Here is an 18,151-nt window from a genome sequence, read left to right on the forward strand (position 1 = left end):
TGCACACACACACACAGCCTGCACAGACAGACAATACTGTACACAAAGTGCTGGGCTCACTTCATGTCACTTCATATAAAAAGGGATCAAGTATGATTACTGGAATTACTCCCTCAAGGACAAATGGGTGAATAAAACCTCAAACTTGACACTTTCTTACACATACAGATTAAATAAACTGGCCAGAATATTATATAGGCAGGATTCTTCCTCAGGTCTCAGTTTAAGTGATATTTGTGTTGCTATCAAGTGGAAGAGGCTAAAGTGCACTGGGTACAACAGCTCAGAAGAACCAGATCACCTCCTAGTCTCTCTGTCCTGTTTTGGGCACTACTGCAGGATTACCAGTCCTGATTCTCAACCAAGTGCAAGATGTGCAGCAGCGAGCCAGCTGCCCTGACTGCAGGGGTGAGGGAATAATTTGGCACCAGTAATAAAAGTGAAGGGTTTATAGCATTTTCCTCCCTCCTACAACAAACCCTTGCAGCTGAAAAGCAGCTGGATAACCTTTATAATTCTCTGAACTTTTATCCTGATGTGGAACTAAATTAACAATGAACTATTGATTTATTATCTGTACTAGAAATTGAAAGCAGAAATATCTGCCCTTTTAGCAAGGATTATAGTTTTACCTGCTCTGAAGGGACTGAACAGAAAAAACAAAGATGAGATCAGGGCAACATAAAAGTCATGTATTTGAGAAACAGTTTCCCAGCAGCTCTAGTACGAAATATTGCTTCCACTGAGCAACGCCACAGGTGCTAGACACTGCCAGTACAGCTGTAGGTCTTTTAAGAGCTGATGCTCACAATTAAGGGACACATATCTGCCGTCTGATGACCTAGAGCATCACAGACCCCCTCTCCCTACGTGCACGATCTCCATCTTTGAAGAACACCACAACAATGATATTTGCAGAAGACCATTTAATGACTGGAACATATCCAAACTGTGTATGATTCCCCAAAGCAAAGAGTTTGTTTTACATGGGAAGACATGCTCCTGAAGTAGCATCTCGTTCCAATGATTTTTTTTTTTCCTTAATAAAATGCATGCCCCTACAGAAGTACATTAATAGTATAAATAATAGGAGCCCTATCCTTTGCTTCAGAACAGGCAGAGCGCTCTCCGAGACAGCAAAGCCAAACTGCAAACAGCCCTTAAGAGGGCACATTGCTAGAGCATACCTGTGATATGCTAGGGTGAAGAAGGTACCTAAGCCTACAGTTAGACAAGGTAAGGCTGACCAAACACCCAGGAGTTTGTTTTGAACTTAGGCTGAACAATTTATGTTACACAGAAAGCCATTGATCCTCTACCATTTACAGAACTTGGGCATTTTGGCAAGTTCACTGATCAAAACCAAGACAAAAAACCACACAGCTCGTAGACATTTGGGTCTAGGCATGCCTCTTGCACAACAGCATGGTTAATCGTGAGTGCAGAGTCTCATATGCAAGACCATTCTGGTTGAGGTGGCTCACAAGAAATGAAACCCCTCGGATGAAGAAATTGGGGTTTGAGAAGGTTTGAGAACACAGTTAATTGACAGTTTTAAATACAAAGAATCACTCGTATTCCTCCTGCAGGAAAGGGTACAAGCAGCTGCTCCTGCAGGAAAATAAAATCATGGGGGTTCTTTGGTTATGTTTTGTTGTTTTGGGATTCTTTGTGTTGTTTTTGGCAGACGGGCAAACATCTTCCTTTCATAAAGCAAGCAGAATCAGAGCAAACCTTGATAGACAGGACAGTAAGTAAAAACAGATCCAAATTAGATGTTTCCCATTCCAATTTCCTCAGGCAAACTGTCTAAGCAAGCGCATCTGAAGAATTTCAGGACTAGTCCTACTGCTTTGAGCTAGCCAAGAAATTTAAGTGCTGTATTAGCGTTGATGCTACTAAAAGCACAGGGACACAAGTTTTTGACTCCACACAGAAAAGACAATGTCTGGATATGGGCCCAAAGCTCTGCAGCCAGCTCTGCTTGGACAACAGTGTTGTTTTCCAGAGCAACAGTGTTGTTTTCCTCTGTTTCCACAGGCGATAAGGTAGAGATGCCACAGATCAGTAGTTCCACTATCAACAGCCACATCAAAGTTCAATCTGAGAGCATCAGCACCATGTTCCTGAAATAAGAATTGCCCAAGAACATCAGAAAGCAAGGACCAACATCAGTCAGCTTTGGTCTAGCTGGACTTGGGCTGAAGCCATGTGGACCAAGCAGTAGCCAGGAAGCAAGCACGCAGGAGATGGCTGAAGCAGCCATCCTATCTGCAGATGTGGAGTCACTGGAGATACAAAGTGATAGGGCATCTCACAAACATTGCATTTTAGACAAAAAAAAAAAAGAAGAACTCAAACAAAACAGTCCATGTGTTTTGATGCAGTCTGCTTACTAGTTTTTGGAAACCACAACACAGGTCAATCTTTCCCCCATGAATGAATTTACTGAAGCAGCACTTCTGAGACCATCCCCATGTCTCAAAGACTGAACTATACTGACACATGGCAATGAAGCAGCTGAGAAATCAGCATCAGAAGAGCATCAGTGGCTCAGCAGAAGCATACATCAAAGGTGCTCTCTAGGTGTCCAAAAGGAAATGAAGTAGCTCCAGCTACTATGAAGGGACAGACCTCTAACTTGCCTTCTTCACAACCTGTCATATGGGCCAATCTCATATGACAGATGAGTTTGAGTTTCTTGCACAAGCCGCATAGTATCTGGAAGGGTTTCAGACCATATTCTCTTCCTTACAAAGATAATCTACCTACCATAGAAGATAAAAGCAAGAAGCTCATTCTAACACAATAAATCAAAATGGAACAGAGCCAGTGACAGCTGAGACAACCATTACCATTCACATACAAAAATATCAACAATAAATTATTTAGTACCTCAGAAGTTGTAGGCAGCTATATAATAGCACAATGCCAGTCGTCAGGAACCCAAAGCATTGGAATGTTTATCCTATTTTCTTGCAATCATCTATTTCCTCTTGCCCATAAAAACATGGACAAACTAATCATATTTTATAAAATCAACACTTAATTTGCTCCTGCTGTCTTTTGCACAGAAAACAGAACACAGGACATTTAACTTGAAGGGGAGTTGCAGACAAGCCCTGCTGTTGCATCAACTTATTGTACAAAAATAAAGCAGAAGCTTAAATATAAGAACTGAAAAAAAACCCTATAGATTTCTACAGACATTCTTTTTCCCCCAAAATCTGAAATCTCGTATCACTTTTGGGAGTCCCCTGCCTTGACTTATGACTTGTTCTGAACATGCACTTCATGATCTGGAAGTTATTCCCAGGACGAACTGATCTTCCAACAATTTGCAAATAACCAAGTTCTGAGGCAGCAAGTTCAATTTCATATTTAAACAGAAAGAAGTATTTGGTTTTTCACACTAATGATGCAAAGCATAAGTCATGCACTACAGCTTACCGCAGAAATTACTCAAACTGTACAGCTGCTGCACCAATACACCTGGTATTTATGCAGAAATAAGCTCCATCACAAAAGCATCATATTCCTTACAAAAATTTAACATATAGTCATTTATCTTTGATAACATACACAATCTGGCAACATTTTGGGCTCAGGCTTTAAGCTAGATTTACACAGAAAATGGACTACAGTGGTTCCGTATATTGCAGGAGGTCAAGAGCATACACCTCCCCAAATTCCTACATCAGCACTAACACCCCCTAGCCATTTTTAGTGCTGATGTCACTTTTCCAAGCTCATGGGTCATTAAAAGCAGATATTAAGCACAAAAATGTAATATTACATTTAAAAGCACTAATAAGTTTGAGCAAATATTAAACTATTGTTCTCAATTTAAAGAGACTACAAACAGGATGCCTCTGGGCCAAAATGAAGTTTAAAAAAGGGAAAAGAATCATCCCACTTTAAAGAGGTATTTTGGAGAAGAACGACATTTCCTTCAGTGGCTGCAACTACAACGACGTGCAGCAGTATGTTGTACCTACCTGTCCCTGAAGTTCCATTTCCATCGTTTAAGCTGAATGAAACAGCAAAAATAAAACTGAGTGGAAAGGTGCTTCGAGAAGATTTAGTGCATTTCCAAGGACAGGGCATAGGGAGAAAAGGGAAGGAGGGGGAATGTTTTAACACTTCTAAAAAAGCAAGTTTCCCTACATCTTGCACCCAGGAGAGAATTCCATGACTTGAGAGCTCCTGGAGAAGAACTACTGGAGATCCAGTACAAAATCCAGAGCAAAACAATCCAAAAGTGTATTTGTTGAGAAAAAACAAACATTACTGAAGTGCTGCTAGATACCAAGTTACACTCCATACCATGACAGTTACACAACTGCCTCCAGCATTCACTGGTACCTGGCAGAGACAGACTACCTTCGGAGGAATCTCCACCGCAAGGCAAAACATTAACAGACAAATCAGTGCTTCTACCAACTAAGCAACCTAGAAGCGAAGCGATAGAAAAGCATCTTACTGCCTGCTGACAATTCGGCCCGACGTTTCCCTTTTCGCCCCGTACTACTTTCATGAGGCAATGTAGGGTGCGACCTTTCCGATGCAGGCCTGAGCAGTGGTGTTCGATCTCCCCTCGGCAGCTCAGGATGATTTCTGGGCTCAGTGAGAAGTCTTCCATTAGCATGCGCCGATAATCCAACATTTCACCCTGGCACTCACTGCTCACTTGTCGACCTGAGCCAAGAGAAGATGACTTGATTTAGTATTAATGCTTAGCAGAGCCCTTCTTGACCTGTGCTACCATCATGCTGGAAGAATAGGGACAATGTCCATGCTCTGGACAACACTAGGATGCCACAAATGTGCTAGAGCAGACATGCTGGGGATTAAACTAATTGTTATGGTAGCTCCCAGCATTTAACTGAACCTGTAAAATAGTCAGTCTATGGATTCAATGCATGGATTTGAAAAAAGGATTCCTGCAGGATTAGAATTTTATTTTGGATTTCACATTACAGGAGGTGCTTTTGAAGAACAGCTGAAAATGCCTAGTGGATCTGCTGTTCTATGGTACAGGTCAGCTCTTCCCTGTACACTCAAGGGCTCATTTTTCCACTGTAGAAACAGAAGTAACCTCTGGTAATTTACCAGATTGATATGTAATTGGGGAAGGAACTTGTCTGGACAGCAGGTTAAACATTTTCTGAGGAAAAGGTTTTCTAGAGCAATAGCACTTACTTGCTCAGGAAGCCAAAACACAGAATAGAGTATGTTACCAAGAGTATACATGGAGTGTCTAACAAACCACTGTAGTTGCACAGAAATCTAACTTTAATCAATGCTTAGATCTGCTATAAGCTTTCCTACAGTCCCCATGTAGACAGTTTGTTGGGTTTTTTTTAATCAAAAGGAACACATCTTTTTTGCTATGCCCTCCCCCTAGCCCCCATCACAACCTATTCATATGTATACAATGCCCCATGCAACAGAGGCCCTATACCCCAACAGGGGCTCCCAGGTATTATAATACAGACACGTGGAAGTGCATGGAATAAGTAGTGTTCCTCCTGGGCTATGCTTGGTGCATGAGCTACACACTGCAGAACCTGTTCCACCGCGGAAGTTAATAACTGAACAGCAGTTTTCTGCATGTAATTCAGGAAAGCACCCACCCTACTGCAGGGAGAGGAAAAAAAACACACAGCTTTTCCACAAACAGCACATATCATTTCCACATCAATCAGGAGCAATGAGTTATTCAAACTCACAAATGCACAGATTGCTTACAATGTTACGGCAGCCCTTCCCTCACGTGCCAGGGGCACTGCAGCATGCAGCCCTGCTGCTGAATCAGAAACCACCCAGCTACATGCCAAGGGGGAAACCAAACAATTCTCCAGTGCAGAACTGGAGGATATAACATGTCATTTTACACGTTATAGCAATTTCACAGAGAACCTTTAGCATGGTCCTGCTGTATAGGGCCTTCTAATGCCTTTGGGACAGCCACTGGTGTTAGGACATCTCCAGCTTACACTAACTTAAAGGAACAAAAAGAATATTCTCACAGTTACCTTCCTTCTATATATGAAAAACTAGAGTTAGAGAAATTAGGGTATTTACCCAAGCTACTAAACTGCAAGAAAAGAATGTTACTTACAAGAGGCAGAGGACTGAGTATCCCTGGCTTTCCCTGAGGGATGATAAATAGGTTCTCTATTCTGTGTTTTAACCTAGTAGCATATTTAATGCTTACTACATAAAGAGGGAAAAAGCTGCTTGAATTCACAGTGAATAGAAGGATTTGCAATTACACATCATCAGTCCAAGTGGGATTTGCTATTTTGCATTTTAAACTTCTTGCCTACACAATAGGAGTCAGCATCAGAGGTTTACTCAGCTATTCTGATCTTGAAAACAACAGCGATGAAAGCATTATGATGAGGAAACTTGCCTCTGAACCAAAGTTTGGAAAAGGTTACTTGGAGAAGGGGACTGTAAATACATGTTGAACCTGAAGGTCCAAGAGAAACTTCAAATCAAGGTCCCATCTCTTGATCCAACTCCACTTACCTCTGTGCACAGCAGACTCTAAGCACATCAACAGATAGGAAAGCCTGGCTTCCCGAGACCGGGGAAGGTTCTCCACATTACAGCGGTACTTCTTCAGATCACTTTTACAGGACTTTGCCAGCGAGTAACTGACTTTGTAGTCTTGGGCAATCAACTTCTGGCGGGTTGTCAGCGCATCACGACACTGCAGGAGACACATTGGGATGGCTGAATGAGCTTCCGTGCGCCAGTGGCAGAGAGCTAGACCTGCTGCTGTTAAGTTTTCAAGTTCTGTTTCAAAAGACGACTGATGCTTTAGAATTTCACGCGTTTAAGCTGGACTGCAGTTAAATTTCATTTGTCTCATAGAAACTACACAGTTAATGCACACTGAGGTCAACAGATCAAGGGTTTTAAAGGCAGCAGCTCTCTGCAGAGCACTTAAAACTGCACATTCATCCAGCTTTTTGTGAAGAGCCATGGCTGAGAGCATGACTCATTCTTGGTAACTTTTTCCAGTTGCAATTACAAAATAGTGTGTTCTTTGGATTTGCTCTGCAGTGTGCTGAACAGATGACAGCAGATAAAGTAGTCTAACCATGGGAATTTCTAGCCATTTTCCACAACTGGTGAGGCTCATGAGGATGCACTGTGGTCAAACCCAAACCCAGCAGCTGCAAGAACACCACTCTAAATTTAATCCAAAAAAGGGCCTGTAAAAACACTGCTATGCTTCGTAGCTTTTGGTTTAAGTTATATGAAAATTAAATCTGAGGGGGGCAGATAATTCAGAATAGCGCAGGCAAATTTGTCCATTCTTGGCCTATTTGAAAGGAAGGAAAACTTTGCATGTGTCCAGTGGAAAGAACAGGGAGCAACCTCGAAACAAGGAACAGAGAAGCCCTATAGCCATCTCCCCTTCCTTACATGAGGATTTTGACTTTTCTCCCCCTCCTTCCCATACCTACTCCAGGACCTGGAAATCCCTACTCCAAGATATTCCCACCCCCTCCTTCATGCTCCCATCTTTGTGCCATAACTGGGACCTTGGGACTGGACAGACTTAAAGCTCTGGACACAAGGAGATAGAGGCTCACAGATACCTCCTCCCCCAAAGCAGGGGAAGGTCAGGTACAGCCAGGGAGCCCAGCAACCAGTTTTGGATTACACAAAGCAAGCCACGCGCTAGGCAGCTATTGTTGGCTACATGTGTATCCAGCAGCCAATGCCATCAGCAAGGAGGGACTTTTTACTGGGTAACAGCTTCTACAAAACTAGTGATTTGCAGATGGTCTAACCTTGGCAGCTACAAGAGTGAGAACTAGATTGTGTTCTTCCTGTTCTGCAGACTGTGCCCTCAGAGCATCCACCCCTCTCTCCCTACCAAGTCATCTGCTACAGCTTTGTCTAACCTCTCAACATCTTACACTCATATCTTAGACAGCTGATCATGGAAAAGACCCCTCTAAAACCACCACTGTCCCTGTACAACCAAAAACAGGTTACGCAAAAATAGCAGTCCATTTCAGTAACGTGCTTGTACAAAATGAAGCTTTGTTTCAAGCCCTCAGGGATCACTCTCTCAGTTTTGAATTTGTTAATTGGAACCAAGCTTTCAGATAGCTAATGCATTTAAAGAAAAGGAAATGAGTCTGATCCCTCCAGGCCTCTGAATCGGGCTCCTTCAGCGGAGCTTCTCCAAGGAGGGCTTTACAGATATCCATCTTCGTATCCTTTCAGACAGATGATATAATTCCATATAATCCCAAACACTATTATGCTGCTTCTGAAATCACTGAAGGCATTGCTGCTTTCCCAAAACACATACACCAATACAAACTCTTTTCAGGACTGGTTTTCCAGAACAACTTTTTTGTTGTTGTTGAAAACCACATCTTCAGGAAAAACCTAAGGAAAACTTCAGTAACTGAACTGTGCATCCTTCCCACAGAATTTGCTGCTTCATAGTCACGCTCATAGCGTTGAAAACTAAAGTGAAACACACACAGCTTCCTGTGCTGAGGCATTTGGGCACTTTGTTTCTAATCTGTATGTTATGACAGCATTTATCCAAGGCTTACCCCAGCATGGTGCGACTTCTACTTTAAACACTCAATCACAGTGCTACCACTTGAGCTCCACATCTACCTTCCCAAATTACCTACCCAAAAGCTTTGATTTATTTAAATCCTTAACTTTAAAGGCTGTAACTTGAGTATAATTAATTCAAGCCATCAGCACGTAGCTGGAAACACAAACATATCAAAGTAAAAGCATCTGTTAAAGCAGTCGGTTATCTGACCATGTAGATGATGGATTTTCCTCAACACTAGAAAAGAATAATGTAGCCTGAACTGATGAATGATCTGATGATCTCCACATTAAGGATTTGTCTCACTAAGACAGATACCTACCTTTTCACTCATTGATTCTTCAAACTTGTGATTAAAGAGGCACTTGTAGACTCGGCCTTCCCCAGCCTGAGTCTGTGAAACAGAAGAGTCACATTTACCATTAAAGATAAGACTTGTAATGCTTAACGAGCAGGCTAAACTACACCTAAAGAGATTTTTTTTTTAAAGTAGAAATATATTAAAGTTAATATTTCAAGTGACAGTGACAGCTTCTATACTATAAAAATCTTTTAAATTTCATTGCATTAAAAAAAAATCTGGTCATGTTCATCACCCTTTTAGTGAGAAGACACTCAGCTGATACAAGCTAATTCAGACTGAACAATGCAGCTTTCCAGCTCATCACTCCAGGGATAAGGAGTGCTGTGAGTAGAGTCAGATCAGGCTTACCTTGTGCAACAGCTGACTGCTGCAGAAGGGAGCAGTCACTTACCTTTGCTGCCTCCTCCCCATTCGAGTAATTCCACTCCCCATCACACCAGCTCTGATGCCCATTAAACCATTTATGCCAATTCAGTTCATTAACCCACTGGAAATAATGTTTGTTTGTTGGGTGAGTGAATTTAATACAAGATTTATTGCAAAACGACAGCTACAAGGTGTCTGTTTTCAGTATTACACAATCTCACTCAGGCTCCACTCTACTGTTCTATTCCTTCTTCCAATGGGGTTTTGGGTTTTTTAATGCATTACTGTAGACGAGAAGGCAAGAGGAAACTACTCACATTTTCACAAAATCGTTCTCTATCATCTCGGCATGCAAAGTAGAGATGCCGGTCCAAGTGGAAGTCATCTGAAGAGAGTTCAGCTACACGAAGAATTGCTTTCTTACACTGATCAGAAACCTGAATTCGAGGATCAGTCTCCTCCGCCTCTTTTACCAGGCCTTTTTCCAGGCATGCCACCACCTCTCCTTGTGAGTGGGCATCCTATATGAGAAGAACAAGACAACACCTGTAACCAAGCACTCACACAATCAAGTGATCTGTGATTCTGGATAAGCACCACATAAATTAAGCAACAAACAAACAATCTACGTATAGACTTCCAAAAGTTCAGCCTAAACTGCATTTACATTCAGACGAGGCAACAGTTAATATCTGTACTACCCACACACTTTATACATCACCATCCTGCTGACGGTCACCATGAAATCCTCCCCTCCAATGCTCTGGGTTTGTTTTAATGTGACTTAACGAGATTATCACTACTTAGTCACACTGCTCAGAGCAGTTTACCAAAACGGCCAAATTATCTTTAATCTGACATAGCTCTCTTCGCACCATGGCAACAGCAAGCAACAGCATCACATTAAGAACATACTTGGGGGAGAGAAAAATCATAGTTCCTCCATGCTGAGACAAGCCTTCAGTTTGGGTGGTGATAGTTAGTGATGCTAAAGAGGCCACAAAGGAGCTTTGACCAATGTAGGCTTCTCAATACTAATTCCTCCATTAAGAGAATAAAAAAAATTTCATAGCATTCAAGAGTAGATGAAGTCTAAGACAAAGCAGTTCTGGCCCAATACTGTATGCCACATTCACTGTCCTACAAGCCTGAAGACAGCTTTGGACTATGACCAGCAACTGCCAATAAATGTAGAGAGCCTGTGCTTTGTATGAAAGCCCAGAAGAGGCAGGGCAAAGCTGATCAAAGCTCCATTTAGTTTCCTACATCCTTTTTACATGTTTAGAAAGGGAACTATACTCCCTCTATACCTCTGTAGAGGGTCTGATTCCTCTAATAAACAAGAACTTTTCTGGAACAGATCTCTCAAGGCTTCTGCAAGTTTTTCCTGTGAAGACCACCTTAATTTATGCTGCTCTGCTGTGATAGGATATTGCTGCTAAACTTCTATCAGACTATCTGGAGTATACAATAAGGCATGCATATTTGCATACATCTGAATTACTCAACCTGGCGTTTGCAGTAACCATTTAGGAGCTATCCCTCCAGCTCGCTCTGTTAAGTAGATTCATCCATTGCTGTTGCAGCAGCATGAGTAAGAGAGCAGTCTCTGTAAAACATGACCATGACTATTCAAAGCCATGCAACTCTTCCAAATCTTTTTGTTCTGACATGTTTCCTCGGGCAAGAAGCCTTTGATTCCTGTTTTAACTCTGCTACACTTGGAGCACAAGCAGAATTGGCCAATTACAATGTTGTAAACACAACCCAGAGGTATAATCAGTTTAAAAGGGCTAGAAGTAGTTTTCCCCTTAAAAAAGGCAAAAAACCCAAAACCCACACACCCCAAAACTCCTTATTTTGGTTTGCTCTTTTCTTTGAGTGGGAACTGGCCAACTCCACATGCTGGCCAGATATCAGCATCTTTGAAGAAACAGAATTATGTATCAACAGTCCCTTTAGGACTGAACCCAAAAGGGATCTGAGGAATACTAGTTAGCAGTACGTTTGCCACATTACTTAAAATTGCCATTTATCCATAACCACGCCAAACACAAACACTGTTCTGCAAATCCTTGTGGTCAGTCATAGAGGTTGTAATTACAACCGAGGAGCTGGCAAGTGTAAATGATTGAAAACAACCATTTTAAGCCCCTCCGGCAGTTTTTTTGCTCCAGCCTACGTGAGGTTACAGCTGGGAGGCAAGGCAGACCAAGACTACTCTTATTCACCTGCAGCCTCCCCTTGCAAGCCAGCAAGGAGGGCACAAGGCAAGCTTTTCCTACTAGGAAAATCAGAAGTTTCCTGGTTTCTTGCAGCATGGGTCTAGATTCCTGGTCAGAGTCATACTATATATAAAATAAACCTATTTTTAATAGTCTAGTGAAAGCGGATTTCCACATGCTGGATGCTGAATGTTTACTGTTGCATTTCAGGGACACAACATGAAATGACTCATTTATTGCATTACTTTGCAAATACAATTTTTACATTTGGGTAGATCACCCTGCAGTGCTGGCTACTCTGCTGCCCTGTATTACAGTAATTTTAAAACATGTCAGACTTAACAGAAATAGAAACACGCAAAAGTCAACACAGCCGGCTCCTGAAAGATGCAGTCCTGCCCTTTCCTCCCACCTCCAAGCATTTACATGCCTTCTTGTGCTGCCATTAGTGTTCCTGTACCCACCTGACACTGTTTGGGAGATTTACTGACCTAATCTGGGGGTTTGTTTTCAGGCAAATCAGGTCCCTGAGTGCTAGTGCTGACTAGTTAAGCCAGCTTAAGGAGGTCCTAACTCTTCATTTCTTCAAAAGGTCATGAAGGCAGCCACGCTACGGGCCAAACAGAGTATAGATGGGACTTTACAAATGTGGTTTAGAGAAATATCACTTCAAGCTTTAATTATAGGCTAACACCTACTGTATTTAAGATTGTACAATCTCTTATTGCAGACTGGAGGGGAAAACAAATGTCTGTACAGCTGCACTCAACCATCTTTTTCTAAAACAGCTGGCAAACAAAAGTTTGACAGGCGCATCCTAAGGATAGCAGGACAGCTTTGACACACATTTGCGGTACCTGCATCACTTTGCAGCTCTACGTCATGCAGAGCTGCCTGTTCCCACCTGCACTCCACACACCACCAGTCCTGTGGGGCCAGCTCAGCTTTGGAGGCACCAAAGCCGAGGGTTGGCATCCCACGGAGTGAGCTCTCCCAGTCCTGCTCCAGCGCTGGCTGCCTGGTATGTACATGGGTATAAACACCTGCTGCGGCCCTGCTGAATGAATGAATCCCAACAAAACTTTTCCTCTATCCAGCCCCCTGTTGTCAGAAAACCTCCACCTTAGAGCGGAAGACCTCTAAGTTCACTCCACAAGTCAGGACTCCCCAAAATTGCTGCAGGGGCTGACAGAGTATAGGTCTCATTTCTCCAGTGAAACACATTGAAATACAAGAGGCTAAATCTAAAAACCACACACATTTCTTGGAACTGTTGCCTCACCAGCACTATCAATCTTAAATGGAGAATTTTAACTGAAAGTTGCAAAGATCTGTTAAAGATATTAGATAATTATCTAGTCTGGAGTGCCTTGAAACTCTGCGTAGTTTTATGAAAGGACACATTTAGATCCACAAAGGACACAAGCAGCTTTCCAATACTGTCCTACAGCACTTTGAGCCACAGAGAAATGGAACTAAGTTCTAAATGTGCCCAAGCAAACCCCCTTCCGCACAACGCTTTGGGAGATTTTAATTCCTATGACCAAAATTCAAACTCCAGGCACATGGCGCTAGGCCAGGATAGAATTTTAAAAACCTTGTTCTTACTATTCATTGTCCAGAGATTCCCACCCCCACCTCAGTATAGTTTAGGCTTTGCAATTCTTAGGGGGGTTTTTTTGTCATTTCCAGAAGCTCCCCCAGAAAAGACCTTATTCTGTCTGAAACCTGACATGCCTCCAGTTCATGACTGTTCTAGCTGCAGACTTGCAGAGAGAAGCTAGAAAAGTGGCCAGAAAAGAGTCAGGAGTAGAAAGGAGCAGCAGGCATGAGAGTAAAACATAACCTGTCTTATCAGCACAGCACCTTGCAGTAAACGGCCGTGCTGACTTGCTGGACACAGAGCAGTCAGGCTGTGGAAAACCACCCAGCACATCAACCATGAGTTCCAGTTCAGCACTCCACCTAACCCAGACACCAGAGTTACAGGGATGGCTCTTAGATTAGCTAATTCCCAGTACTTCAGCTGACAGTACACTGCTATAATACTACACTAAGTAAACAAAGACGGAGATGAATGTTATCACCTCTTCCCATTTAGACTCCTTTGCCCTCTGTGTCCAGTACTTCTATGAAACTAGGGAAAGAGTGAGAGCAACTGTACTCAAAGCACTCGGGTGAAAAAAGGCAAGAAAACAATAGTCTCCTAATGTGCCTTTTTTCAGGAATGTGAAAAATACTATACTATTATCTGGTAAAGTACTACAACAAATGTGCAATTGACACTTATGTAGCCTTCATCATTGCAAATAATCAACTCCAGTTTGGACATCATGGCTAAATCCAGCACCTGGGCAACTATACACTACCCACTAGTTTGATACAATCCTGGACATAACCAGGATCGGGAAAGCAGCTCATTGTGATAGGCAGCCCAAGAAGAAAAGCTCCGTTGCAATTACCAATTTCAATTTCAAATTAGAACCCTATTGCACGAAGACAAAGAAAGCTTTAAATACCAGGAGACAAATTTGCTATAAAGCACAACAGCCAACTGGAAAGGTGACTGAAACTACTATTAAATATTTCTCCATTAACTGGAAGAAGAAAACAAAGAAAAATAACTCCACAACACAGGCATATTACAAAACTTAATGGTTTCAAATGACGCATCTACAGCCTTTCTGCTATAGACTTCACAGCAAAATGAAGTCTACAGTCAGATCGAGACTTCTAAGCTGAATTTTATTGCTCTTACAGAGCAGAAAACCAACAAGAAACGTGGAAAAGGCAAGCACAGAAACCACCACATCAGAAGCAACAAACCCAGCAGGAACAGAATTCAATTAGGAAGTAGAAAGCAAGCTAAAAAAAAAAGGAAGCATAGAAAAGGAAAACGGTTAGCTAGCAGAGGGGCTTCAAGAGGCAGTGTAATTCCAGAATACCTACTAAAGTGCCTTTTACAGTTAAAAATGCCAGTTTATCCCCGTTACTATGATGAAGCTGTCATACTGCAATCTACTAGCCACCTGATGTGGATGGAGTTAGTGGTCATAGCAGTGCTTATTTCCATTTAAAAAAAACCCCAAAAACTCTGAGAGTTGCATGTAGAGTTGCATCTCTATATGGAACTCTCAGAAGCTACAACATGGAAATAAAACCTGAACCAGCATGACAGAAGTATATCAGATGAGATTTCTCCAAAGCAGAAAAGGGATAGAACAGAACACCAACAAAATAAATGCTTGCATAGCCATTTATAGCTGTTTCCATAGCAGTATAAAATTCTTCAACTGCTCTAAGTGCCAAGGATGACAGCATAACAAAAGACATCATATGACAGGCTGTGACACTTTCACAAACCAAGGCAAAATATTCTGGATTGGGTAACAAGAAAGTGAGGAATATGCATAAACCGCACTAACCCCCATAAAAGTTTGGGTAGTGACTTGCTTTGCTATCCCACAGAAACTTGGGGACCCAAAGTTTGCATTCGTTTCCCTCTCCCAGATGCCTTGTGACCTTAGCCACCCCTGCCATCCTCACCCTTCACCCATCTTAACTTCTGCGACCAACACGGCAGGTTATGCACAGTTATGCACACAAGCCTGCCAGCGTTGGTTTCACTTCTACTATATGAGATTTGGCTTACGCTCACAAAATCGACTCTACTGTACCCTTCAGTGTATTTACCCTAAGTATTTTAATGTATTTTAATTTGGTCAAGCCACAGGTGATATGCAGACCTGACACCCAGGACTTCCAATTCTATACTTCCAATTCTATACTTATTGTTAAAAGCAGTTTCTCATTTCATGAGGTCCTTCAGCCCAGTATTAAAAGAGAGCCTTTACTTTATGGAGAAAGCAAGTTACTAAGCTGTTACTAGTCTGAACCCATGGTGCCTGCAAGTTCCTCCCACTTCTATGGTTGCTTTTTTTCTTGAAAGTGAGTCCTTTTGTGCTTTCTCTTGTTCAGCTAAGTCTTCTGGAATACACTAGGCACTTCAATTTAACACACTATGGATGTGGAAGCTGCTTACAGCAGCAAACATCTCAAACTAGGAAAACTTTTTTTAAAAACCAAGAGGTGTATATTTTTGTTATATACCTCCTCATTAATAGCTGATTTAAGAGACTAAATCTTAAAAGCATAAGAGCTATAATTTAAAGAGCACTGTAAAAAGTTGATAGGCTGATTTTAACTTTATCCCTAAACGTAAAAACTTACCATAAAAGAAGCCACTCATTCCTGCAGCACTACATAATTGCTGCCTGCATTAGCTATGCTAAAGCAGACAGGGAAAGACAGTGCCTTGAAAATACCCCCACATCTAGTCACCACAAACTGTGCTTTGCATCAACCTCTGCTTAAGTCTCATATGGCAAAAGAACATTGGTTTACTAGACCCAGTACAGTATTAGTAAGTCTGTACTAAAATGTGACACTAGGTACTAAATACCCTTCAACCATTTTCAGGTGGGCAGGGGAAAGGGGAAGCAAACAGATAAAAGCTCTTGATCCAGTCTACCAACTACAGCCTGAGAAAGCAGAAAGGGTTATAGCACAGGCCACATCACCTTGATAACCTTCCTGCGCCACACCTGACCAGACTGTGAAATAAGCCTAGCAATAGGTCTGCTTACATCTATTGTTTGGATTCATCCTATCAAGTCAAGCCTGACAGAGCGTGATCATAAAGACAACTACCTACCAGATCACCTGTAGTGTGGTAAGGAAAGACAAATTAAAGTCATCTCTGAACAGCAGTCCCTCATAGAGGAATGAATGCTTATTTATTGAAAAGGAACTATACAGAATCAGGACACCACCCTTTTCAGACAGATGACATACACCATGTATTTTCTCAGTTGCAAGTAAGACAATAATACTATTGCAGAGCCTCCATGTAAGTTTCCTTAAGTGAATGACTTTTACAAGCCTATTAACAATCTACATGTTCTCTGGATACCTTTTCTCCAGGTCGAATGCTGCCACATTTCAGGAGATTGATGTCAGCCTTGCAGTCATCCATGAAGCCACAGATCAACCGATAATCACTGAAGATAATGGCTGTCATTTTAGTGATGTACTGATGGCACTGGTATTCAGTGATGTTACCTCTGTGATCCACCAAACATGACACCAAGAAGCCTTTACCAACTGGCTCATCTGCACACTCCTTGATCTGTTAAAAAAAAAAAAAGAAAAATACAGTGGCTGCAGCTACTGAATTGAACCTTTTTTTTTAAAAAAAAAAAAACATCCTCAAAGAAACTTGCATCTGTAGCTTCAAAATCTGCTGGCAAAGAAACGCTCTAGGCTTTAGTATGATTTTCAGTAAGTCAGAATACTTGAAAATATTTCAGAAATGAGAAATACCTCTTGTGTGCCAGTATCTGAAGAAAGCAAACGCAGCGACCTTGAGGATTATAAACCCTCTTGCTCAATAATCATCTTTCATAATAATCACATTGAACGCTAGCAATCAAGTGGATTTGTAGGAAAAATGCTAGTTTGACAAACCTTTATTTAGAAAACTGAGCATACTACAACATCACTAAATCATACATCCCCCATTAGCCACCTGACCTCGTATAATATAACATTTTGGCTAGAAGTGAGACTGATTCAAAAGTCAGCACATTATTTATTAAACTGTTTATAACTTGCTGGAAGCTGAAAATTACTATAAAGCAAAATCCTCAACAAATTCATTTTTATCAGGCTCTTATAGGAACTGATTGTTGGTACTAAACCATTTTACTCAGTGGTCTAAAAAAATAAAAATCATAGCTAACAAAAGCTGAAAGCTGTGCAGGGATTGGAAAAGCAGAGTACATGAACAAACAGGTCCCCAATATAAATCACAGTCTGCACTGCTCAGGGAAGCAGACAGTAAGGCCAAAAAACATCACCTTTGGAAGTAAAAGGTGCAGGCAGTTTTGACAGAGTCTTTCCAAAGGAAGTGGAAAACATGGTTACTTATCAGTTAAGGATGCTTCCCGAGGAATCTTGCAATAGGAGCTGTGCAATGCCTTGCTCCAAGGAGTACCGAGATTACACAGACTCTTTTTAACCCTAAGAAGTCCATGTTGAAATACTTGCCCAGTTCTGGTGTCCCCCATTCAGGAGTATGCTGAAAACTGCAGCCATAATGACGCAGAAAGCATGCTTCACAGCCAGACACTAAAGTTCAGTGGTGACAGTTTTTCAAGCAATAGATACATGGGTTGACTTGATTACATCAAAGATTTGTTCCTGTACAAATACTGAAGGGCTCATCAATCTAAAGGGACAACCACGGCAATCAATAATCCAGGCAGGTTCAGATACTAAGCAAGGGCAGCACTAAGGGAACAGGCAGGGAACCATTTTATCAGTTCTCAAATACCAAGTTGGAATCTTTATACTGGAAATTTTAAAAAATGGAGAGCCATCTCTAGAAAGAGATATTCTAATTCAAACAAGAATTAACTCAGGGCATCCTGTGACAGACTCACACAGGTCAGACTAGATGAAAAAAAACAGATTTCTCTCTGCCTCAGCTTATGAGGCCATTAATTTCTATATAGCAAATAAAACATG

General features: G+C 41.6%; 1 protein-coding gene across 2 annotated transcripts in view; it reads right to left on the bottom strand.

The window, feature by feature from the left end:
- Positions 1-18,151, bottom strand: part of GLG1 (golgi glycoprotein 1) — an 87,858-nt gene that overhangs the window by 24,661 nt on the left and 45,046 nt on the right. For both annotated transcript variants that reach the window (XM_072873784.1, XM_072873785.1), the window contains exons 4-8: positions 16,536-16,751; positions 9,656-9,859; positions 8,931-9,002; positions 6,538-6,721; positions 4,484-4,698 (exon numbers count right to left, since the gene is read on the bottom strand). In XM_072873784.1, the coding sequence (XP_072729885.1) occupies positions 4,484-4,698; positions 6,538-6,721; positions 8,931-9,002; positions 9,656-9,859; positions 16,536-16,751 (891 nt within the window). The remainder of the gene's footprint in view (positions 1-4,483; positions 4,699-6,537; positions 6,722-8,930; positions 9,003-9,655; positions 9,860-16,535; positions 16,752-18,151) is intronic.

This window comes from Ciconia boyciana, chromosome 9 (genome assembly GCF_034638445.1).
Source record: "Ciconia boyciana chromosome 9, ASM3463844v1, whole genome shotgun sequence".
In the NCBI taxonomy this organism is placed as follows: domain Eukaryota; kingdom Metazoa; phylum Chordata; class Aves; order Ciconiiformes; family Ciconiidae; genus Ciconia; species Ciconia boyciana.